We start from the raw sequence: 26,589 nt of genomic DNA, 5'->3' as shown, positions 1-26,589 counted from the left end.
AGTTTCTTTTTTATAGCATAGATAGCTTAACGATGCTAATTATTTAACCTTTATTTTTCAATAGACAATTCTTCAGAATAGATTTTTCTCGCTTTCTTATAAAAATAAACAGATTATTATTATTTTTTTATTTTAACCTCTGGGGCCACCGTTAGGTATTACTTCAGAGGATGAGATGAATGACAATTTTTGTAGCGTGTGAAAATGCCATGCCTAACCGAGATTCGAACTCCAGACCTGCGGATGAAAGGCCGAGACGTTACCACTCACGCCACGGAGGCCGGCTATTTTATAAGCCTGCCTTTTCTTATCTGTCTTTGTTTTTCGTCTCTTAACCTGCAGATAACGTCATAACTTCAACACAGAATTCTGATTAAAACAAGTAGTGTAAAAATCTAGGAATAAAACTTTTTTTATATCAGTTCAAATTGAAAAAGTATATGTAAAGTGAAGATATAAATATTTGTGGTTTCATTAACAATTGATTTTAAAATTTTTATATTTAAGATTGATTATATTCTTTAAATATTACCCAAAAATACTAAGTTTTTTTATGTACGATATAGCTACAAATTCATTTCCAAAATAATGTAGTTCGAATTTATTGAACTATATGATCGACTCATCAACGTTCGTAGAAACTTTACATGTTCCAAGTTTAATCTTAGCATCACGCAACTTTTTCATGGTTTAGCTTTTTCTAATCGTTACTCCATTTTTATAATGTTTATAATTTGTAATGGCTACATTAAGTATGGAAAGAAAGTGATTAATTAGAATACTTTTGAAAGAAGAGACTTTATAATCCACTTTACAACAGTGTTTGCAAACATAACCTCTGCAGGTAGGTACTTCTATGCCATACGAGAATTTCAGTTCTGTATAATTATGTAGATAAAATAAATGTATCTAATTTATATTCTGTATTATTAAAATATAACATTAAGTTATCTAAATGAAGATTGGATTACCGTAGTTTGTGTGGGTTGGGTTACTTTTATAAAATTAAATAGATCGTACTTTTCATACAAAAAATGCATTTTATGAACGTGGGAAAGTGAATCTTCTAATACCTAAATAAACCATTATAGTGTCAGTAGTTTGCAGTATAAAACCACCTCTTATCAATTTTAACCAGTTTATTTAATTTGATCCTGTTACCGATTGTCCCTTTCGTTGTGATTTCTTCAGAACACTATGTAAACAATTTCTCTATAAACAAATTTTATTCTGTGGGTTAGATGAAATACTACTGAAAAAATTAACATTCTGTGTATATACATATATATAAATATATGTATGTATTAAATTACATCCATTAAATACATTAATATGGGGTCACAGCAATGCTGATGTACACTTTGTTATTTATGCTCTTCAAAAAAATTGGAGAAAATTTTACTCATCAGATCTTGATTACCCGTTTGGGATTGAATTCTTTTTTTAATATTTATTGTTGCAGGCGACTTGTGGATGACTAAGTCGAACCCTCTATGTAAGTGACTGAAACCTATTTTAATAGGTTTTCTCTATTTTACCCCCTTGTTTACCAATTCTGCTGATAAAGCACACTAATTGGGTAATATGGTGTTTCTGTATTGTGCTAAAGACTTGTTAAAATTTTTATCTATTAAGACTGACCTTATTTGTTACAAACAGAAAGTGGAGTGACCATGGTTAATATTACAACAAGCATAACTCAGCTGACATAACTTATATCTAATCTATCCTTATGGCAATAATCATATAATATTTTCATATAGTGATGTGTTAGCACATGACAGTACATGGTAGTGTAACTGCAGGTTCAATTGCATTGCAATTAATTGGCCATGGTTAATATTAGAATAGACATAATTTATCTGATCCCGCAGTGGCAGTCATTGTGGTTAATCTTTGCAGCAGTCAACATATGACATTCTTAGTCAGTGAGATGAAAGCACACACTACTGGCATAACTCCAAATTTGCATTGCAGATACTTTCTTCTTATTCTTTTGTGTATTATACTGTTGAATGATGTATTATCACTGATGTTAGCATAATTTTTACTAATGTTTCTGTGTGTATTTGTTCATCATATTATCAATTTTATGCACTTCAAACAAACTGAATAATATATACATTTTTCATGTATTCTACAGTTCTAATAAAAATTGTTTTCATAACCTAAGATTAATGGTGTAAAATCACTTATATACAGTTTTTTAATAATAAATAATAGTAAGAAAAAAAAATCACATATATTAAATCGTGAAACCTAAACAGTAGTGTAAATACACACAACTTATTAAAAAAAAATGATACTACACCAGTCAAATTGCACATATTAATTCAAAAACTGTTTTAAAACTGTTTTTTTTATTAAATAATAAAAAGTAGATAAAATATTTATGATGATCTCATATGATTCATTGCAGTAAAAAATCAATTTATTCTTTATAAAATTACAACTACTACCCTGATAATTCATCATCTCCCAATTTAACTCATCAAAAACATTATATTTATTTTTCTGTCCCTGTATTATCCATATACATTCTTACATAATATAGGGGAAGATGCATGTAATACTCTGTGCATATAAATATATATGCAATCATGATTCTTATCCGTTGTAATACAGTGGGTGCATAAGATAATAATGGGGTTTTAATTGGTAATAGCTTTGGAAGAAAGCATTTTAGAGAAATGTTAAATGAAAGAGAAACACTCCAAGTTTATCTGTATGAAAGCTAGCGCATGCGCATTGTTTCCAGTACCCGCAAGCAGCATGTACATGTTAGTCCTCATGTTTGCAGTCTTGAGCAAGGTTCAATATATGTTGTGGCTTGCTATGTTGAGTCAGTTAACATGTGTTAGTCGTTAATACCATCATGTGTGCAATGAATCCTCCCCCCGCATGAAAATAACATTTGGGGATACAAACAACTCAAAGAAAGAGGCAGCCTACTGAAGCAAACATGTTCAGGGCAGCCATCAGTATCTGATGAAACGATTGAAGCAGTGCGAATAAATTTCTTGTGTACCCTGAACAAATCCATGCAGAAATGTTCTGGACAGTTATGCATTCCCAAAACAACTGTTCACAATGTGTTAAAAAGACAGTAACATTTTGCTACTTAGTTGTTTTTACAACTTTATCCACAGGACAAAGTGAAACAATTTGATTTTGGTGTAGACATTCTGGATAGGTTAGAGCTGGATGATGATTTTTTTAAATAAGTTCATTTTCTGTACGAAGCAATGTTTAATGTTTCTGAATGACTACATCAGCATAATGTTTGTATGTGGGGTACAGAACCGCCATATGCTGTTATTGAACATCAGTGTGATAGTGAAAAAATATCTTAAGGGCATCAGAATCTATTGAACAGGTAAGAAAGTTGGAGTGTTTCTCTTTCATTTAACGTATAGTTCATCACTCTACAACGCTTTGTTCCAAAGCTGTCACCATTTGAAACCCCCACCATTATTTTACAGACACACTGAATAAGCTCAATCTCTTTTACTTATGTTGTTGGATCTTAAGTTAAATTTTTTTTTATTATTATGAGCTCTATAACTCGTATATTGACTAAATTAATTTGTTGATTTTGTCATACAGAGTCATATCAGAGTGATTATTTAGTTAGTCTTAATAATATTAAGACTACTCTGTAGTCTTAATATTATTTCTCTATTTGACCTTTTTCAGCTGTCATCAGACAAATGTTTATTATAAAAAATTGTTCTTCATTTATTGTAAAAGCTTGCTTTTAAAACAACTTTCACATGAAAATTAATTTTTTTCACAGTCAAAAAACTAGATCATGTTATGAAATAAACATACAATTTATTTCACTCATTCTGTCAATTACATCATCTTGAGAATTGAATGTGTAATTACTAAATAAATTTAAGCATAAACATCTAAACAAATATTAATTTGAAGATTTTAAAAGTAAAAGGCTGTTTGAACATAGTACAGTTGTAATTATTACATTGTTTAGAACTCTTATAAATACATCTTACATTTATTTATTTTGTTTTCTTTTTAGGCATAACCTGTTGAATTTTTTTACCGTATAGAATGCAAAATATATATTCTGTTAATGTCAATTATATTCTTTTATTAATAAACAATGGAGGCATTCAATCAGAAGAAGTACACTTGTGTGGTTTATCCTGGTGTTGTTAATGATGAAGAAAAGATGTTAGCCACTCTTGGAGGTCTTGAGAGCATTTCGGTGGTGAGTAATCTTTTCTGTATTATTTAGATAATTATTAATAATTATATTCAACTTAATTAATTTCTATCCCTTTACTGCAGTTAAATTTTAAAATTATTTTTCAGTTTTTTCTATTATGTTGTGTATACTGTGGTCCAACTTCTTGTCCATTAGGTTACTTTTCAAGTATTCATTATAAACATTATGTTAATTAATTATGATACTTTTTTAATATTTCATAATACAGGGTGATTCAAAGAAACGGGAAATTAAAAAAATTAAATAACGTTAATGAAAAATTTTTTTTAGATAATGAATTTTATTTCATGTAATTGTACAAATGTTGCCATTTTAGGATACATACATTTTAGTTTATTTTTTAAAGATGACATCTTGCAGGTGACCTCCTCTTCTACGTAAACACTCACGAAGTCTCTTCGTTAAATTGTTCATCGTTTGACGTAACATCTCAACTGGAATTTCCGCAATTGCTTCTCGGATCTTTGCCTTCAGTTTTTCCGTTGTAGCAGGTCTACTGTGGAACACTTTGCTTTTAAGGTGGCACCCCACAAAAAGTAATCACAAGCTGAGAGATCAGGCGATCTGGGTGGTCATCTAATGTCACCATTTCGTGAAATGACACGTTGTCCAAACAATCGGCATACAGCTGCCATCGATATTAGTGCAGTATGTAACGTTGCTCCGTCTTGTTGAAACCAGGCTGTGTTAAGAATTGGTGGAAATCTCTTTTGTTGTTCCACAACAAAGGTTTCAAGCATGGCTACTTAACGAGCCGACATCACTGTAATCGCAAGACCGTTGTCATCCTCAAAAAAATAAGGGCCTATAACACCGTAAGATGACATAGCACACCACACGGTCACTTTCTGGCTGTGCAACGGACGCTGGTGTAGCTGCGTAGGATTTTCTTGTGCCCAGTATCTGAAATTTTGCTTGTTAACAAATCCACTGAGGTGGAAATGCGCTTCGTCTGACATCCACAGTTCATGAACAAACTTTTCGTTATCATTTATCTTCTGAAGCATTACATTACAGAATTGTGCTCGCACAACTGCATCATTTGGTTTCAGTTCCTGGACGAACTGGAACTTGTATGGATGGAATTGCAAGTCCTTCACTAACATTCTTCGAACACTTGAACTATGCAATTGTAAAGATGCTGAGAGACGACGGATTGACCGATGCGGACTTCGTGTGACAGCCTCTTGTAAAGCTTGAACATTCTGTGGTGTTCGGACGGTTCGCTCACGGCCTGGAGGTTTCTTTTTCATTGCCGAACCAGTTTCCTCAAAATTAGATTTGCATGTGCTGATGGAACACGGTCGTGCTGTCCCAGATTAAAATGACGGCAAAATTCTCTACGCGCTCCCTCCACACTGTCATTGTTTTTGTAAAACGCTTTGATAGCAAATGGAAGTTGCGCACCACTCCAAGGATCCATGACAACTAAATGGCAGGTTAGGTTAGAGAGGCTGGCGCCACTTATCAAGTGGTACCAATCGCCCACGGCTACCAACACAGCTTTCAAAATTTCCCGTTTCTTTGAATCACCTGTGTATGTATATATATATATATATATATATATATATATATATATATTTTTTTTTTTTTTTTTTATAATAAATATATATTATGAAAAATTTGTATATATTATAAATTTATTATATTATATTTAAATTTAAATTATAATTTAATTTATATTTAAATTTGTTTATTATAAATTTGTATTAGGTTTAATTGTAATTTTTTTTTAAATCCAACTTTCAGTTGGGAAAGAAAATAATGGGGATTCTTCTATATATTTATTAATAGGGATTAGAAGGCCTACTGTTACCCAATTAGCACCTCAGCCCCAGGTTATTTTATGTGGAGACTTAAATAGTTTAGAATATAATGTATGAATTAAATTTAAATATATTAATTTGATAGATTATTGCAGTATTATTATTTACTACAATTAATTTACAAAATATCAATATAAATGATGTTCATTGTATGGTTACCCTAAAATGTACTTTATTGCCTGTATAAAAAACTGCAGTTCATGGGTATGATCAAGAATCTCACTTTCTTGGTCATAGCCTATATTATTATTTTAATTATGATTGCTTGGAGTGTACTGGGCTTATTAACTATTTTATAACATTTAACATAACATATGAATAGGATCAAAAGTATTTAACTTTCAAAGTGTAACATTAACTACCTCTTACATTTCCGAATTAAGAAAAAAGCCCAACTATGGACTGATGCCTAGAAGCTTTAGATCAATCTCATTTACTAAAATTACAATTACACTTCACTTGCAGTAAGTTTATTAATTTATTGAGTGGAGTTAGATTTGTTATGTTTCACTACTACCTCTAAAACCAATGCACTCATTTTAGCTAGACTCAATATAGTTTTTAGTCCTGTGGGATGTGAATATTTCTCTAGGAACACTCCCCAACTCTTAGCAGCATGAGGAAAACAAAAGATAAAAGGTTTTGCATCCTGATTCTTCTTTCCTTTTCATGAGATATTGAGAAGTTCATTCTCCCTGATGTAATTTTGTTAATCAGTTGGTATATGTAATTGAATTAAATAGTTTTTCTAAATGAAGTTGCACCAAATAGAGATACTAAATGGTATCACACTATTCAGTTCATAGTTTACCTATTTGCAGTTAGTATTTTAGATCATCTCATGTAGATAGTTTTACCTAGCAGTTCTGCTTGATATAGCTATTTTCTTTCTATTGTCACATACACTAGAACATGATTTTTTCATGGCAGGAGTTATTTGCAATTTAATGTTTAGCATTAAATTCCTGTTTATAATTTGTATTAAAAAGGTTTAGCAGCTTCACAATTGTTAGTATCAAAACTGCTTTACATAGACTTAGATTTTGCAAGGTGTACTTAGTAATGTTTTATTTATTTATTACTTTTTATTATATGCCGCTACTTGTTATTCTTTTATTGTAAAATCTTGTTATTTTCTTAAGGTCCAAAATTCTTGCATCAATTTTCGATACTAGTTGGTGATGGAATGTTTCAAAAGTAAAAGGTTTTTCACTTTGCTCTTATCAGATGTATTTATTATTCTCACAATTTCACCTAATAAAAGTTTTACTTGTAAACTTTAATATGTTTTGAGTTATATTGTGTACTTTAATGTTTTCAATGAAATTCAGTTAAGATTAATTTGTTTTCTTAACAAAATCAAACAACCAATTTTACATGATATGGTGATACAGCTTTATTGTATTAAACATTTTTTTCTTAATGCCCCTGAAAAATAGTATGTTACAGAAGTTCATTACATTTCATTTTTATCTTTGACTTACTTGCAAGTGCAGTTTTGTATTCAGTATACAAAATTCTCATAATGTATTTTTTTTGTAACTACCTTTAATGAAACAACTTTATCTTAATTTTATTTTAAATAATGTAATATTTTAACTGTAATCCTTTGTATTTTAAACATTTAGTATTTAGAAAAGTATATTATAGAAGAAAAAAGAATTATATTTTGTTTGGGATTGTGAGTTTAATACATTTATATTGTACCCTAATGACGATTTCTAACACATGGTTATTTGTGGTTGTGTTTATAAAGTATCTGAAAATATTAATTAATTGATAAAGTAGTTCATTTTTCATTCAAGCCGATTTCTTTTTACAGGTTTGCTCAAAACCAAATAGAAGACTAGAATTACGATTTAGACCAGATGATGTTTACTGTCGTTCAGCTTGTGGTGATCGGCAAAAAACTGTTAGTTTTCTTCTAAAAGTTAAAGTAAAAAGGAAAAAAAATCCTGAAGTAAGTAATCCAGCAAATTTGAAGACAGGATCAGAAAATAATGTTATTTGTGAACCAATTGTAATGGGGCGTGTTGAAACAACATTCAATTTTAGAAGTAAGTACTGGAAGAAGGTAAAAATAAAAAAAAAGGAAATTAACTCAATTTAATTTCTAATCATTGAAGGATATAATTATTAGTATTAGCATAATTTTGAGTGAACTCAAGACAATAGTAATTTAATTTTAAGTCTAATTTCACTACTTATGAGGTGCAAATTCATTATTGTTATTTCAAAGATTCACGTAAAAGTTTTAAAAGCTTTATTTCTTTCACATTGCATATTACAAATATCCATTATAAACAAGCACACAAGCACAGGTACCTAAAAAATTACCATTAGCCATGAAATTACACATTTTTATGCTTTTGTGTGTTATGTAATAATAGTTAATGTTATAATAGATGCACCAAATCTAATTATTGTTATTTTCGAAAAAGTCTTATTGTTTCTTTAAGTGTCTTTGCTTTCTTTAAGCATTTGTTGAATTGTTTTAATTGTATTATCCATTTTAAGAAATTTACCATAACTAAGTTTTTGTTGTACAATAACATGACATGCCAAGAATATCCCAACTGTTTAGGTTATGTAACATATTTGCATAAAAAAAATGTACATCTATTAATAATTACAGAAAGCGCTTAATATTATTATTTCAATTCTTTCTCTTAGATCCATAATCACATTGTAACAAAGCACAAGTCATAGCCATGCTTAAGAACAACCATACCACACTTGATAGTAAATTAATACTAAAATAGTTGCACATCCCTAATCACTTAACTCAATATACCATTACATATCAATATGTGCAGGTGAGCTGTCAAAGTGCAGGTGAGCTGATAAACTCTGTAGCACCTTTACCGATTTCTATTTCAGACTTGCTGTGTAATGTATGTTTTTACTTGCTGGGAAAGAAACTCTGATGTTTCTTCACATCACAAATACTTTGCTTGTATTAAAACCATTCAGAAACTGGGACACTTATAAAGCGACAGTTAGTGTATTCATCTCTGTCATGAAACAGTATCTTCCATACATTGCTTCTTCTTAGTAAGGGAGACATTCATTACTCTTTCTACCAGTATTTAATTTCATGATTGAATACACCAGAACAGTATTCTGCCCCCTCTTTTCTGATTTTTTTTTTTTTTTATCTGAAAAGTTATCTTCTGAAAATTAAATAATACCATCAATACTTATTATCTTATTAGTAGATAATACTATTTATACCAAAAGTAGTTCATAAACAATGAATGTTTCTTCAGCATGTTGTTGCAATGGAGCAACCACGATTTGGCTTTTCTCAGTTTAGGCCTTGAAATTTTCTGAAATTTTTTTGGACAGTCTGAACTAAAACTAAACTAAAATGTACAACTTTGTAACTTATTAATGAACTCATTAATAAGTATCAGTTATTAAATAATAAGTATAAGTATAAGATATCAAAGTATCAAATGATGTAAGTAGAGATCATTAATGATGGTTATTTTCATCTGATACATTTTTAAATTACCTAAATATTTTTATTGTAATCAATATTATAGCTTCAATATTAATCACTGTAAGAGTCTTTCATTATTTGGTTCATCTCAGTAAAGGTTTTACATACTTTGACACAAAATCTAACATTGCTTGCTGAATTCAACCATCTCAATAATTGAAAAACATGGAAAACATTATTACTTAATGAGGCACAGTTCAATTACTAGTTTTGATAGTGTGATGTTGCAAAATGTAATTTTTTTGTTATAATCTTGTTATAGGCACAGTACTGCACGATTTACTATTACATTCCATTTATGTGCTATACAAATTTGGGATCTTTTTGAACAAAATTTATTTATGTATATTTAAATATACCAATATATATTCTATTTAAAATAATTTTATTGTACATCTGAATTAAGTTAAAATTTCCTTGTTTTAATTTTTGTTAATAAATGATATTTAAAGATTTTAATTGTTTAAATAATGTGACATTTTCAGCTTTATGTGATTTTCAATACTTACCAATGCAAACTAATAAGAATGGAGATATTGAAAATATTTATGATAAACTAGTACCAAAAGATTTTCCAAGTGTAGACTGGTTTGATGAACCAGCACCACCATTCTTGCCACCAGCAGCATTTTCAAGGATGGATTCTGTACAGGTAAAAAACTGTATTAAATATATTTTAAGCAATTGAAATTTTTATCATCATTGTTTTTAGCATTAAATAATAATAGCTATGATTCTTAGTTGCATATAATTAATTAGTTAAGGTTGAATTCAGAGGATTCACTAAGGTTAATGTTTCTTAGATTTCAGTGTTTTGTTAGAAGTGTTTTTACTTCCTTGTACAAGGAAGTATTATAATTGTGAAAAATTTTGGTTTTCAGGTTTCAACGGAAATATCCATTTTGACCATCTCTGAATCCATTTTGACTAGTTTCGATATGATGTATGTATGTATGTATATATATATATATATATATATATGTATGTATCTCGCATAACTCAAAAACAATTAGCCGTAGAATGTTGAAATTTTGGATTTAGGACTTTTGTAACATCTAATTGTGCACCTCCCCTTTTGATTACAATCGAGTGGACCAAAAGAAGCCCAAAATCCAAAAAAAATTAGATTTTGGACTTTTTCTTAACTGCCATAATAAGCCCTCATTAAGAGGTTTTCAATGATATATCATAAGTGGTACTTATTTTCATTGGTTCCAGAGTTAAAAATCAAATAAAAGTTTATTGAAATATTTTGATCTTAAAAGGGGAGGGCACATCAGTTCGAATTTGACTTCATTTTCTTTTTTTTTTAATTTTGTTTTTATTTAAATATTTTGACTTATTAATAATTGTTAACCTGTGATTGTAAAAAAATGTTTAATAATTTAATAACAAATAAAAAATAATAAAAAAAATCAGCAGTTATTCATGAAATGAAATTTTATGTACTCTTAAATATGTAATTTAACAGATGTACAAGGCAGTCATATTATATCCACATCAGATTTTTTATTTAAAAAAAAAAATTATGGTTAGTTTTATAAAATATTTAAAAGGAAGATAATGAATATATTATTTTCAGTATTGTAAGGTTTTCAAAATTAAACTGATAGTAGTAAACATTTATTGAAAGTGGTTATTTATATTCTTGAATTCAATGGATTCACTAAGGTTGATATTTGTGAGATTTCAATGTTTTGTTAGAAGTGTTTTTTATTTTTAAAAAAGCAGGTTTGTTTTATAAAATATTTAAAAGGAAGATAATGAATACATTATTTTCAGTGTTTTAAGGTTTTCAAAGTTAAACTAACAGTATTAAACATTTATTGAAAGTGGTTATTTAAATTCTTGTGCCAGCCTCCATGGCATGAGTGGTAGCACCTTAGCCTTTCATCTGGAGGTCCCGGGTTCGAATCCTGGTCAGCATGGCATTTTTACACATGCTACAAATCATTCATCTCATCCTCTGAACCAATACCTGACGGTGGAGCCAGACATTAAACAAAAAAAAAGAAAAGTTATTTATATTCATAGGGTAACAATAAAGAAAATAGCTGTAATAATCTTTCAGTATGTTCTTCATGAAAACCCTGCTGCTTTAGCACAGCTCACAGAAATTGTATCACTTGTAGATAATCGTTTACATATATCTATCTAATAAGTGTCTGCTGTGAAGCTTAGATTAATTAACTGTAAATTAAGGTAGAGACATTAGTTCATAATAAATTTTGCTATACTTTACTCTGTGGATCACCCTTGACAAGACAAAACCCCTATAAGATGGGTTGATCATCATCCACTCTCTGTGGGTTGATCATCCCCTTCATCCAGCCTCATCTTTTCTGTATACTTCATCCTTTTACCTTGAATATATATTTTAGGAATTTTGTCACCCTGGCTTAATTTTTGATACTGTGCTGGGACTTATTTATATTTTGAATTAGCCATGGCCTCTTCACAGGGGCACTGCAAAATATTGTAAAAACTTCATAATTAATTGAACCAAGACATTTATAATTATTAATTTAATGTTAATAAGGTAAAAAAAAAATGAAGATACACAAGTTTTATTTGTTTTTATCAATTACTTACGCACCATGGGAAAATTTAAATTGAAGAAGAGTGCTGCTGCAACTCAGAAAAGTTTGGGAACCACTGATTTATACGTACCTACACTTCAGTGTATTTCCTTATTGTTGTAGTAAATAGTTTGAGTTGGGTTAGACTTGTCATTTCACATGCTAAAATCATTCATCCATCATAAAGTAATTAATCGGGCATAAGCCGGTTCTTGATTTGAGAATAAATAGATTATTATAATTGTGTTATTTTGGGCTATTTTATAATTTTTTTTTTAATTCACCATGTTTAAAGTTTTTTTGAAATGTTACCGTATCTCTATAACACTGAACTGTTATAGTTTTAAATTAGTTTATATTCTTACAAATGTTTTACTTTTTTGTACACATTACATTATGTAATTTACCATAGATTATAGTTTGTATAAAATAAATGCTTGCCAATATATTTATGTTCTATGTTTATTTAGAAATTCACTGTAATTCTTTAGATGATAAACTTAACTATTTTTACTTTCAGCTTTATTTATATCGTAAAGAATCAAAAGATAGTAAAACAGATCATACACCTGCTAATATAATTGGAAGAACACGTTGCAGACGATCTGCACATGCAGTATTTGTTACATTTGATGTTCCTGCTGCACCAACAAAACCTCGTGTTAATTCTTTAAAATATTTAGAATTAAAATTTCTTGCGGGAGAACCTCATACAATATTAAGTGAGGTAATTGTTTATAAAATTATTGCTTTAGAATCTTACATTGCTTGCACAAATGAAATACAATGTTAAAATAAATTTAATAGATTCAATTTATTTCTGTTGAAGCACATTTCAGACTGGCTATACTTTCTAATGAATAATTTTCATTAAGTTATTTTTTTAACATTGATATGCGTATAAACAGTAAGTAAAATCACTGTTATATATAATAAAAATTTCTGAAAATATTTTTGAAATTGCTGTTTTTCAAGCATTTTCTATGATTTTTATGAGTGAGTATATCTGAACGAAGTTTAATTTTTTAAAGTGTATTGGTTTAATAATTTTATTAATTTTTCTTTATAGGTTCTGATTAATTTATTTCATTATATACATTCAATCTGCTTTAAAAGCTAAGATTTAAATTGTGTAAAAAAATAAATAAGATAAATCATTAAATGACAACTAATTATATCTGAAATTTAGATTTATGAATTCAAAAAAGCTTACTGTCTAGAATATATTAACCATTTCCTGGTTTATGATATATATTAAACTGCTAAATATATTGAGCAGAAAGTCCCCAGATGTGATATTATATTGTTGAATCTTGCCACTCCTTATTTATTTATTTTAGTTCTGCTGAAATATTACACATATGTATGCAATATATATATTCAAAAGCAAAAACAAAATTTAGCAACCCACCACAGTACAGAACCAAATAAGAGCTCTTATCTTATTTTTTCATTTTTATTCTCCCTTATGTATCAATAGCACTCGAGGAATTCCTTATCATCAGTTGATTAAAATTAAAATTTCAAAATTACATATTAAAATACCAAGTTATTACATATATAAAAAATATGCGTAGTCAAATAATTAAAAATTTTTAACCATCTTTGTATTGCCAAAAGTGCTGCTATTTATAGCAGCTTTGATAAGAGTATCATTATCAAACTCTGTCTGTAGATTGATTAGGCTAATGATTGATTAATTTCCCTTTATATTTATAAATATGGTGTTTTTAGAAAATGTCCAATTTTTATTATTACTTTCATTTGTAATTTCAATTATTTTCAAGTTAATTTCTAAATCAGTAATATAATTTTTATTTATTGTTAGATGGTCTGCAACATTAGAAAAACCGAATTTATTGTTTATATAATATTTAAAATATTATGAAAACCTTGCCTTAAGGATCTGTTAGTTTTCCCAGTATAAATTTTGACATAATCATTACATGTTATTTTATAAACACCACATAAACTATTAAAATCATTATTGTCATTATGTTTCTTTAAATGTCGTATTATATGGTTTTTTAGCTTGTATACTGGTTATATTTTTCATTATTATAAATGTTAATTAAATTTTCATTATTTTTAGTGTAAGAGTATTCATGTAAATATTAATTCTAATATTATTAGATATTCTTTTCTTGGTTAAGAATTGACCATACTGACAAAGATAAAGAAAAATTACACAATAGTATTGGTAATATCATCTATAAAATTAAATATATATATGTATAAATTAGAAACCACTTTTTAATAAGGGGAAAATATATAATGTAAAAGATAAATTAAAAGAAAATAACTGTGTTTTACTAAAATCAGATAAAACAAATACACCATTTATTATGTTAATTAAAGATATTACGATGTTGACTTAATGAAAAAGTATATAATTAAAAATAATTTTAAACAAATAAAAGACCCAACTAACAAATTTTTAAACATTACAAAACATTTAATAATAAAATATAAGGCAATTTTTTATTATTATTATAAATTGAGATATCACACTAAATTATATCCATTTAAACCATTTGCCCCCAAACTTACTGGTCTTCCTAAAATACACAAGCAATTTAACTCAATGTCTCCGTTAATTAACTTTAATCTGCTCCTTGTTATTTTATTACTAAAATAATTGATACAATACTTAGATCTAAGATTGATTTACCATATAAATGTAATATAAAAAATGGGTGTGAATTGGTTAACAGATTAAACAATTTGACAATAAATGAAAATACTAGCATGATAAAATATGACAACAATGTGTACCCTACTATTCCCATTGATCATACAATGGTTGTACAATTTGTATAACAAAAAATAATAATGAGGATCTAAAATTTATTGATAATATTATTACCATTATTAGGAACATAGTTCAACAGAATTATTTCAAATTTAATAACGTATATTAAACAAGAGAATACTTTACTGATGGGATTCCCTTTATCGGCTGTCATGTCAAAAATTTATTTACAAGAATTTGAAAATAAAATAATTTATGGAATTACTCCATATGTTGAAGGCATTTTGGTTATCCTTAATCCTGTTATAAATGATGAACATCTTTTAATACTGAAAAATCTCAATTCCTGTCATGATAGTTTAAAATTTACGTTTAAAAACAGAAAAGGAGAAAAATAAGTGTTTTTTATATGTTAATAGTAAATCATTTTTAAATGTTTTGATCATGTATATAGGAAACCTACAACAAGTAAAATAATTATTAATAGAAAATTGAATCATCCCTGGTCACACAAGATTAATATATTCACAAATATGATAGAACAATACGTTACACACATAACAGCAAAAAAATTAGATGCAGAAATAAAAAATAATAAGGATATTGCAGTAAGAAATGAGTGTACCTTGTTAATTGATAATATTCATAGAAGACAAAATTTTAAATCGATTAATGTAACAACATTGAAATCTATAAATAATGCATGTAGCTTTGATAATACCTACATGAAATACTCTTATACTAATAATATTATTGAAAATTTAATTAACGTTTATAATGAAAAATATAAACCAACATATAAAACAAAAAACCAGATAATAAAACATTTAAAGAAAAATAATGATTTTAGTAGTTTATGTGGCATTTACAAAAAAACGTGTAATGATTGCAGTAAAATTTATGTTGGGAAAACTAATAGATCCTTTAAGGCAAGATTTTCAAAACATTTTAGATATTATATAAGCAATAAATTAGGTTTTTCTAATGTTGCAGACCATCTAATAATAAATAAAAACTATATTACTGACATAGAAACTAACTTGAAAGTAATTGAAATTACAAATGAAAGTGACAATAATAACAAATTTGACATTTTGGAAAAAAATATATATATATTTTTTAATGAATTGTTCTTTAAATGGTTTATTACTTATGAATTTTTACTGCTTTTTATGTAAACTTAATTTTCTGTTTAATGGTTGTGTGTTAGCTAGCACATTTGTCACATCCTTGAATATGTTTGTGATTTTAATTTAAAAATAGTATACATTGATCTTGATATTATCATAATGATGATTTTATTTAATTATTTGTTTTTATTTATTTATTAACTGGATTATTATAATGTTAGTTTTAGTTTCATGTAATTATTAAAAATATGTCATCTTATTTTCAGTAGTGTTTTATATTTCTTTATATACAACAATTTTTTTTTATAAAATTACTTCATTAATTTTATTTTTCTTTATAGTTATTTAAAAAGCGTCCAGTTTGGTCAAAAACTGCTTTGGCATTTGAGACAAAATACACAAAAGAACAATTAAAATACTTACTTCCAACAGTTGCTTACTACTTTGTCACTGGACCTTTTCGTGTAATGTGGGTACGTATGGGTTATGATCCAAGAAAAGATCCGTCTTCTAGAATTTATCAAACTCTTGACTATCGAATCCCTAATAGAGGTATTACATTTTTTCTTTATTTCTAAACTAATTTATTACTTTTCTATTTACTTTGCTTTTTTTTTAGTTATTTGTGGGAATAGTGACTGAAACTCAATTGAGGTCAGACCTGTTCTAGTAATTCTCCCAAAATGTTATTTTTTGTGGAAAATTTTGCTCATTTTCAATTGCATTTGATATCAAAATGTTGATGTAAAATGAAGTTTGTTTGTAGTAATTGAAGGTGTTAATGGACTTTGAGATCCAAAGTATTTCTCAAAAAGTGGGTAAATTTATTAAGAATTAAATTAATTTTTAATCCTCTTTATAAACACTGTTTTTTGCCTATTGAACTACTTATAAAAAGTTTGTGTGCAAATAAAAATCTCTTTGAAATTGGCAATGAGACCATCTGAGATCATTTTCCTATAGCAAGTATGCTATTACTAAAATTAAAATGAAGGCACCAAGCAAAGTTGAATGTCAAACAAAAATGCATGTTGTCAGAACAAAGTCCTGAAAATAATATTAGCATTCTGTTAGAAATAATTATTGAATGTTTCTCAAAAGATAAAGACAAGACACATAACTGATAATTTAAATAATGATCATTATAAACAAGATTGGTTTGATTCTGATTGTCCGTATTGATGTTTTTAAATCATTGAAATTGTTTAGGAAAACTGATTTCCTAAGAGCAATATCTGGAAAGCAACAAGCAGTACTAGCAACTGTGAAAAAATAAAAAGAAAATACAGTTGAAAATTGTGCTTAAATTATGAATGAGTAGTGAGAGGATGTAATAAGTTTTTGAAAACTGATATGATGTTTTAGATAAAATAAATGTATAATTGACTGTAATATTCTTATTGATGAATGGGTATCACATTTTAAGAATTTATTTAACCCAGAAGTGATGTTTTATATACTGAGCTAAGTTGAAAACAAGAAAATGAAATGCTTGATGCCAGCTTCTTTAAGTCAGATCTAAAAATAGTTTATGAAAAAAGTAAAACAAAAGTAGGGACTGGAGATGATCAAGTGCCCTACAAGTTTTTTTTTAAATGCAAATAAATTTTCTAGATCAAACATTGGATGTGTACGATAAAATTTATGAAAAGGAAAGGATACCAGATAATTTAAAAACTATGACTCCTTTTAAAAGTAGTGTAGAGAAATTATTTGCAAGCATGATGTTAAATAGACATGTGAAATGGATAGATGAACAAAAGATATTAAAGGATTTTCAGGCAGGCAATGGTAAAGCTTATTCTATGATCAATAATATATATTCACATTAATAAATATAATGAAAATAAAATTAAGCAGAGACCACCAAAAAATCTTTGTATCTTTCTATCACTTTTGATTGAGTGAACTTTCCATATACTAGGAATGTTTATGAAAATGATGATTACAATGTTAAATATTTATATGTAGAAAATTTGTCACACTCTGGAATTTAACAGTACTATCTGACAGTTTTTCTGTACATTCAGGAGTTGAACTAACATGTTTACTGAGTCTGATTTATGGGTAAGTAATAGGGATCAATAAGGAGACTAATTGATGGATGAGTTATATGGAAGGTATATTTAACATAAGAAGCAAGCATATTAAATTACTGGTTTTTGTTGACAACACAGTGCTACTGGCATCAAGACAGGCTCAGAGTAAATAAATTATTTAACTTATAGTTTTAAATGCTTTGTGATTTTAAATATTTACTTTTAAAGATTTGTTGATACATCATATTGCTGCTGTCACAATTTATTTTTTACTTAAATTCCACATACTGTGGAATTTATCTACATCTGTATATTTGTAAAGTGTTTTTTCTTGTTATAGAGTGTGTTGTACATATAAGACCATTATGTTAGAATTTTTTAGTATATTTTTGTTGTTTACAGGTTTTCTATAAACATCATTTCTATAAATAGTTTTATTGTCTCAACAGACTCTTAGATAAATTAAAATTTGCCAGTTTTTTATGTCAGTTCTTATGGCAGTATTATTACTGAATTTGTTGGTGATAAGGAATCTTTAACATACAAATTGTAAACATATCTAGACTCTATTAAAATAAGGAAAATATTTTAATAAAAGTTAACTTGTAATATTTTTAAAAACCAATTGTTCATTATTATTTTTAAAGATATATTGTATGAACAGATTTTTTTTGTATTACGGTAGTTTGTTACTCTGTTATTAAAATAATTTCCAAAATATTTCTGAGATTTTTAAATTTGACATCCATAATGGAATAGACAGTTTTTTAAATATAATACTCTATTTTAGAATATGATATGCTTAATATCCATGTGCAGTTTTCTTTAAATATAAATTAATTTGACTTACTTGGAAGTTCTTAAAAACTTCTTGTATACTTGTAATATTATTATTTTTTCTTCAGGTAATACTAAGTCATAGCATTCTTTATATTACTTTTTTCCACAGGAGGATTGTGTAGGTTAGTAAAAGCAAAGAGACGAACAGATAGCATGTTACTTTTTAAGTCTGTTAACTCAGCTCAGTCTAAAACAATAAGTATAATGAAAGATTCAAAAGAGAATGGACAGGAATCCAATGGCAATTCTGATGAGCAGAAAGTTCATTATATATTTCAACGTGGAGTTAAACTTCCAGCAAGGCAGATTTTCTATCAGGTAAAGAGATAATTAGGATAACTACAGCACAGATATGCTGTGTTTTTTATCTGGATTAAGATTATTATTTCTTCATTTTAATTAACATTCTATATATGCATTTATTATATAACAAAGGATGAAGTTGCTTTAGGCCTTGAATCAATAAGTCTCATTTGGATAAGAGATTTTTTGCCACCTTGCTTGCTAACTTCTACATGCAGATTTGCAATGCTGTGTATATTCAATATTATTTTGATTTTAAAATTTGTTGTACCTTAATAAAATGTACAAAATGCAGTAAGAATGTAAACTATATTTTAAGTTTATTTCAGTAAATAAATACCAAATGTTAATAGTTGAAATTAATTTATTCTAACTTTAAAAAGTGTGTAGAATAAACTGCTTTATGTATTCTGGTTATTCTATAATGATTATTAATATATTATTAAAAATTCCCTTAATCATTCTATGTAGTTAGGTTCACTGTGAAAACAGTTTTAAGGTGAATCATTAACATTCTTTGTAATAATGATTTTTGGCTTTAAATTTTTTAATTTAAAAAAGATAATATGTTTATTTTGTTTTGAAGCACTTTGATGGGATCAGTTCATTGACTGGGCAAAGTGAAGTCCTGTTTCAACTCTGTCTTTTGTTATTTCATCTTAATGTATATTCGTAATGCAGTTACACCTTTTCCAATTTTTTTGACATCTTTCATTAAGGTTTTTTGTTATTTGACAGGGTGATGACTGTGGTATGATTTTCACAATATTTTCTATTTCAAAATCATAGGCTAGTACAGGTGTTGGGAAAAGGTATTAGCTTTCACTTATTGAATGTCTGGTGATTACTATGTAAATATTAACTTTATACAGGGTGTCCCATGAAGAAATGGGGAAACATTCAGGACATTTTTACAGGTGAAAATAATGAAAAAAAAACTTCATAAACATAGCTCTGGAAACGCTTTGTTTTTGACTTAAGGTTAGCGAAAGATTTTTCCTGGATTTCAGCTCTTCTTTTTATTAGAAGGGGGGGCTGCCCCATCAAGTCACACATATACTAAGAACAGATACAGACACTAACATACATTAAACCACACAATGACTCGATCAGGTCCTTACAATTATAAACTGATTCGCTAAGTATCCAGCTAGAACTGAAGGAATATTGCCAAGGAGAAAGGAGCCTAGGATAAGAAGTTGATAGAGAAATCTGTGATCTGTGCATAAACCACTAAAAAGATGGATGGCTTTATATAAATTCCTCAGGAGATTAAGCTATTTTTACTGAGGATAGGATAGCACATACTAATAATAATGATTTTACAACCAGCTCAGATATATGCTGTAACAAATTTATTTTCCTCAAAATAATCTAATAGCTTCCTAAGAACTGGTTTTCTTAAAAAAAACACAACACAGTTAAAAACAGTAACAACTTATTCATGAAATAATTTCATTGTTTTTAACATAAATATTTTATCCATCTCCAGAATTATGTAATCTGTAGAAATACCCAAATAATAAGAATTATTCAGCCTGATCTCTACTGGGTGGTTTGGTTAAATATATCTATGAAAATTTCATTCACAGTGTTCAGTTGCATAGGATGTGCTCATGTTATTTACGACTATCGTGCAATTTTAAAAAAAAAGGGAAGGAAACAAAGCATATGTGTATTAATTGAGTATATCTGTAACTTTATCTATATATATAAAAATGAATGTTTGTCTGTATGTCTCTTATGCCTTCCTAAACCGTTCCATCTGATAGCGATGAAACGATGAACGTTTCATCGCTATCAGATGGAAGTTGCTATCAGGGGAATGGTTGGACGCATGCCAGGGAAGGTTTCTGAATTAGTTTGGACCCGCTAGGTGGCGCTGGCATCAAGGTATTTTGAGAAATTGTATTTATGCTCCGATTTACCTTATATTCAGAATACATGGAATGAATTATCTCTGAAAAAAATGAACCCGCTAGATGGCACTGGGGTTGAGTAGAAAAATTGTATTTATGGATCGATTTGTTTCATTTTCAGAATATGAATATTAGTCACATAAAAAGAAATATTTTTGCAAAAACTATACCCACTAGGTGGGGCCGGTATCAAGATATTTACAAAACAAACAAACAAACAAATATACAGACTGTTTTATTCTATATATATATATATATATATATATATAAAAGGCATTTTCATATGTGTATCCAATAAAACCAATGGACTGATTTATGTGCGGGCAAAAGGGAAAATGGAAAACGGGGAAAAGGGGGAAAACAGGAAAGGGTAAAAAGTAAACTGGGAGACGGATGAGGGAGAAGGGGAAGGAGAATAAGTGAAAGGTAAAATTTGTGAAGTTCAGTTTTTTTTTTCAAATTTTCAATTGTCTTCATTTAAACTCTCCCTCTCTCTCTCTCTCTATATATATATATATATATATATATATATATATATATATAGATCGCAATAGCGAAGCATTGCCGGGTCTGCTAGTGCTAAATAAAACATTTTAGTTTACTGGAAAGTAACAGTAGATAGATTAGCAATGATGTTCCTTAGCCAAAGGAATAATGGTGTTTATGGTAGTAAAACATTTTATCCTTTGATTCAGTTAGTCTGTTAATGAAGATCTGGTTTGCTGTTTTCCATTTAATTTCTTATTTTCTAAATAATGTTTCCAGATTTTATTTGAAGACAGCTTGACAATGCCATTTAGTGGTTTTATTAATCCATCTAATATATTTGAAAATCAGAATTATTTGATTCTTACAAGAATCTATTATTATTTTAGTCATTTTTAGAAGTTTTATTTTAAATGGTTGTGTATGAGTAATATTCAGTGTATGCTTTTTCATCCACCAATGTTTAAAAAATGGTGATTCTTCATTTTTATATACAAGTGGAATTCATTCAATTAGAACAATCTGAAACAGTAACATCTTATTCATGAAATAATTTCATTGTTTTTAACATAAATATTTTTTAACTTCTTGTAATGATTTTATCTGTCAAAGATTGTTTTATTCAATGGCGTTATATGATTTATCAACTGTGAACTACTATGCTTATTACTTTCGTTGACTTTCAAAATATTTATATATCTATTCACTGTTTTTAGTATTGTGATATCAAAGTACCTGAAGTTGAAGAGATGTTTGCACGACTTCCTAAGCCTTCTGCTGATACAGAATGTCATAGACAACGTGGTTGGCTACCTGCAGGTTTTGCTGAAAGAGTTAGAGAAATAATAACCCGCATAATCTTTGAAGAAGTGGAAAAAGAAAAAGGTACATTTTCTTTTTTTATACGTTGCTGCTGTGATACTCCCAAATATTCACTGTATTCAAAAATTCTTTTCTGTTAAAAATTATAGTCGCTGAAGATTTTATTTGTCATTGATAAACAATCAGGTATAATATTGGTATACATTTTTGTATATATTCTTGATTGATCCAATGTGATAAACAATTCTGTACTTTTTGTTTAATTTTCATTTGTATTTGGAAGCCAAAGTGGGCTTCCAAACTTCCCTTTGAAGGAAACATATGCAAGACTTTCCAAGTTAAATTTTCTGATATAGGTGATGTATATTGTGCTTCATTTGATAACATTAGAATTATAAATGATTTATGATAATATAAAACTACTGGTACCAATTTTTTTAAATATTAGTTCTTCACCACAGAATTAGTTTCTGTTTTAACTTTATTTTCAATATATGTCAATGAGCTACAATCAGTGATTAAAAAATAGCTAGGTAGATACTATATACAACTGATAACCCAGCTGTGACTCATTGTTAAATAAATACATTAGTGGTAGAATATTTTTATGGTTAAACATGCAGGTATTCAGCATATTATTCAGCATAATTTAGTAGTAAATATTCAATCAGAAAAAATTTGCCATAAAAAAATATATTAAGGTACACCAAACAACTTGTGATGACAGTAGCATTATCAACTTTTAACCAGAAAAAAAAATTGTTATTTCAATATTTTTATAGATTATTATTGAAACCTTGTGTAGTATTTAATCTATATAGTCTATGGCAGTGTATCTTTAACGTGGGGGTCGTGACTCCAAAGTTAAAAACTGCAGAAAAAATTGTTTTTTATATTAAAAAAATACACTATCAACATTATATACATTGACTTAAATGAATAAAAATTTACAATCATTTTTTCCTATTTGCCCATTTTCCAATTAAATTGTTCACTTCACATTAATACAATTCTTTTATTCATCAAATTTTCACCAGTACACTCTTTGAACATTAACTTATACTCATTTTATGATTTGAATATTGTCTTTTATCTTAATTGTTGTAACTTTTTCTTGGCCAAATGCCTCTTAAAGGTTTTTTAATTTGAAATACATATTTAAATAATATTTATAAGCACTAAAATTAAAGTCTAAACCATAAAACAATATGATCTTTTCTTATAAATTTTTACTATGCATGGATTATAATCTTTCTTAAATAAAGGTTATAGTGCTTTATTAGCAAAAGCTTCCAATTTGACATGTTGGAAAGCATTCTGATCTTTTATTTTAAAAATTATTTATTGTTTAATGCATAATTTTGAAGAATTCACTTCCATGTACGCTTACTCTGACGATAGTTTTGGAAATATCAAAATCTTAGTTCATATTTATCAAATACATCTAATATTTCATTCATTAAATAATAAATGATAAATTATTGACCTGCTAAGTAGTATTATAGTTCACCAGTGTTTTATTCGTTCAGCGATTCAAAATATTCATTAATAAAATGGTATATAACAATTTAATAATTATGATATACCTTCAAGTTTAGCATCTAAATTCAAAAACAAAATGCTAGAAATATAACAAATGAAAAATTGCCAAGCTGAAGTTGTAATTCTATATTATATCTTCTGTATTAAGGACAGTAAAAATTAACATTCGTTCAGAAAAGAAAAACTGTAAATTTGTGTATGAGTAAAAAAACATTTGTAATGATAAGAAAAATATAAATTATAGAAATAACACAAACATTAATTTAATCTTACTGTTACTAATTTCAACTATCTGTAATTTTGTTAAAGTATCTTTTCTTTTTATTTTTTATTTTTTTGTGTAAATCATGCAATTTCTATTCGATATCATTGTACTGATATTATTGTACTGTCATACACACTCGTGTGTCTGAACAAAACACAAGGGTAACGGGAGTTTATTATCTCCCTACTATTGCAGAACCTGGACAAATGTCCCTTGCTGTTGTTCCTTTCTTTTGATCTGGTTGGTCGTGAAATTATAGAGTGTACAGCACACAACAACATTTTTATTGCATCTTTAATTACTGGACTTTAATTCTTTAAGACAGCGTTCCTCAACCTGGGAGTCATGGTGAAATGAAAGGGGGTTCGTGAAATTACCCTACAACTTTACTTGTAAACAATAATGAAATCATTTTTATGAGAAAAAAATCATTTATTATAAACATTTTACATAAATTTATAAGTACACATGTAAAGAAAATAAATTGAGATGGTTACGTTTGTTTTTTACTTAAAGTCTTCTCCTTACTTGGATCTATGTTAGAAACACACTAAAGCAAATTGTTTCCAAGTGACAAAAGACACTATATTTAGTTTTTAATGTAACCATGGATGAAAAACCCTTTTCACAGAGGTAAGATATGGCGAAAGGGATTAACATTTTCAATGCTTCTGTAATTAAATTTCCATATTCAGTTCGATGAGCAAGCCAAAATGTATTTAAATCTTCAGATGTGAATTGTAGTTGTAACATTTCATTGGAAGACATTTCAATGAGCTGGTTGAGAATCTCAACTGGTAACTTAGCAGATGGAACAACATTTTCACTAAATGGATTCAGTACCCATCTCTTTGAGAAATCATTTCTGTCTTCCAGGAAATATTCCCCCAAGTGAATTTTTTAGCTGACACAAATACATCTTGCTATCCAAACTGCAGTGAATAATAGTGTCTTCTCCATCCAAAGTTTTCTCAATATAATTGTAGTAAGTTAGTGGAAACATATAAAAATGTTTGCTTTGAAGGCGAATAATCCAGATATCAAGCTTCTTAATGAAAATATTAATGTTGTCATTAATAAAATATTTTTATCACATCCTTATAAATTCATATTAAAGTCATTTAAATGTGAATATATGTCAGCTAGGCAAGCAAATAGCAACATATACTCATTATTCTGTAAAAACATTGTGAATGGCATTTGTTTATCCTGGAAAAGTATTATTAATTCATCTTGCAATTCCAGTAGCTGGTTTAACAGTTTCCCCTACTACAACCATCTGACTTCTGAGTGAAAGAAGAGATTTTTCTTTTCACACATTCCATCGCATAGTTTAGTAAACTCCTATTTTGTAACAGTCGACTTTTAATAAAATAAACATTTTTGCAGCTTTATAAAGATTTTGTTTGAGATTTTCCCACATATTTTTTGTGGCAAGAGCATGTCTGTGAAGGAAGCATGTCTGTGAAGGAAGCAATGCATCCATTCCACCCTTGGTATAAGACAATCTTTTAATTTTTCATAAATCCACTGTTCTTTCCTGTTATTGCCTTTGCATTATCACTACTTACTGCAATAAATTTTGTCTAATCTATGTTATTGTTTTTAATAGCTTTATAAAAAATATCAAAAAGACATTGACCTGTTGCATGACCAGGTATTGTATTGATTTACAAAACAACATATTTTCTTTGATTGATCTGTCCCTATTGCATTCATATTTCACAAAACATAAGAACTGAGAAATGTTAGTCACATCTGTTGATTCATCAAATTGAACACTAAAAACTTCACTTGCTGAATTATCTGATTGTGAACATAAGCAGCCATGTCACTGATTTGCCTTGATACTGTGTTGTTAGAAAGATTAGATTGGGGAAAACCCACCTAATAGCTCACAAACCCCTAACATCAGGAGATATACCATGCATGTATCAACCAGTAGAAGATTCATTCCACCTAACTAGACAAGAGTCAAAACCTTGGTCTTCAATCTCTCGCATATGCTCAGAAATAAGAATGCCCTCATTCTTAGATATATACCATTTGCTGCGTTCCAAAGCTAGGATGTCAATTGGTTTCATGTCTACGATCACAGAGATTGCCTTTCGTGAGATGTTCTGTTAACTCCTGACAACAGCTAACAAAAGAAGACACCGGGCTCATAATAAAATATTCCTGTAACACTGGAATTGTAGATGATGAGCCCAGACGGGTGCAGCATACAACATTATGGCCTCACAGACATCTTTGTAAAGAATACGCAAATTCAACCCCCAATCAGGATGGATGTCTCTACAGACACCAAAGAAGGCCTAGCCTTGCTTGCGAC

The 26,589-nt window shown here is 28.3% G+C and overlaps 1 protein-coding gene across 1 annotated transcript in view; it reads left to right on the top strand.

Annotated features, from left to right (window-relative positions):
* The first annotated feature begins 635 nt into the window (after nt 1–635).
* Nucleotides 636–26,589, top strand: part of l(2)37Cd (general transcription factor IIIC subunit l(2)37Cd) — a 32,031-nt gene continuing 6,077 nt past the window's right edge. The window contains exons 1-8 of the mRNA XM_075356943.1: nt 636–844; nt 4,040–4,231; nt 7,898–8,132; nt 10,066–10,232; nt 12,680–12,886; nt 16,383–16,593; nt 19,030–19,238; nt 22,345–22,513. Of these exons, the coding sequence (XP_075213058.1) occupies nt 4,124–4,231; nt 7,898–8,132; nt 10,066–10,232; nt 12,680–12,886; nt 16,383–16,593; nt 19,030–19,238; nt 22,345–22,513 (1,306 nt within the window). The 5' untranslated portion in view covers nt 636–844; nt 4,040–4,123. The remainder of the gene's footprint in view (nt 845–4,039; nt 4,232–7,897; nt 8,133–10,065; nt 10,233–12,679; nt 12,887–16,382; nt 16,594–19,029; nt 19,239–22,344; nt 22,514–26,589) is intronic.

Source organism: Lycorma delicatula, chromosome 2 (genome assembly GCF_047948215.1).
Source record: "Lycorma delicatula isolate Av1 chromosome 2, ASM4794821v1, whole genome shotgun sequence".
Classification (NCBI taxonomy): domain Eukaryota; kingdom Metazoa; phylum Arthropoda; class Insecta; order Hemiptera; family Fulgoridae; genus Lycorma; species Lycorma delicatula.
Note: the sequence above shows the minus strand (reverse complement) of the source record. Positions and strands in the feature narration are given on the sequence as shown.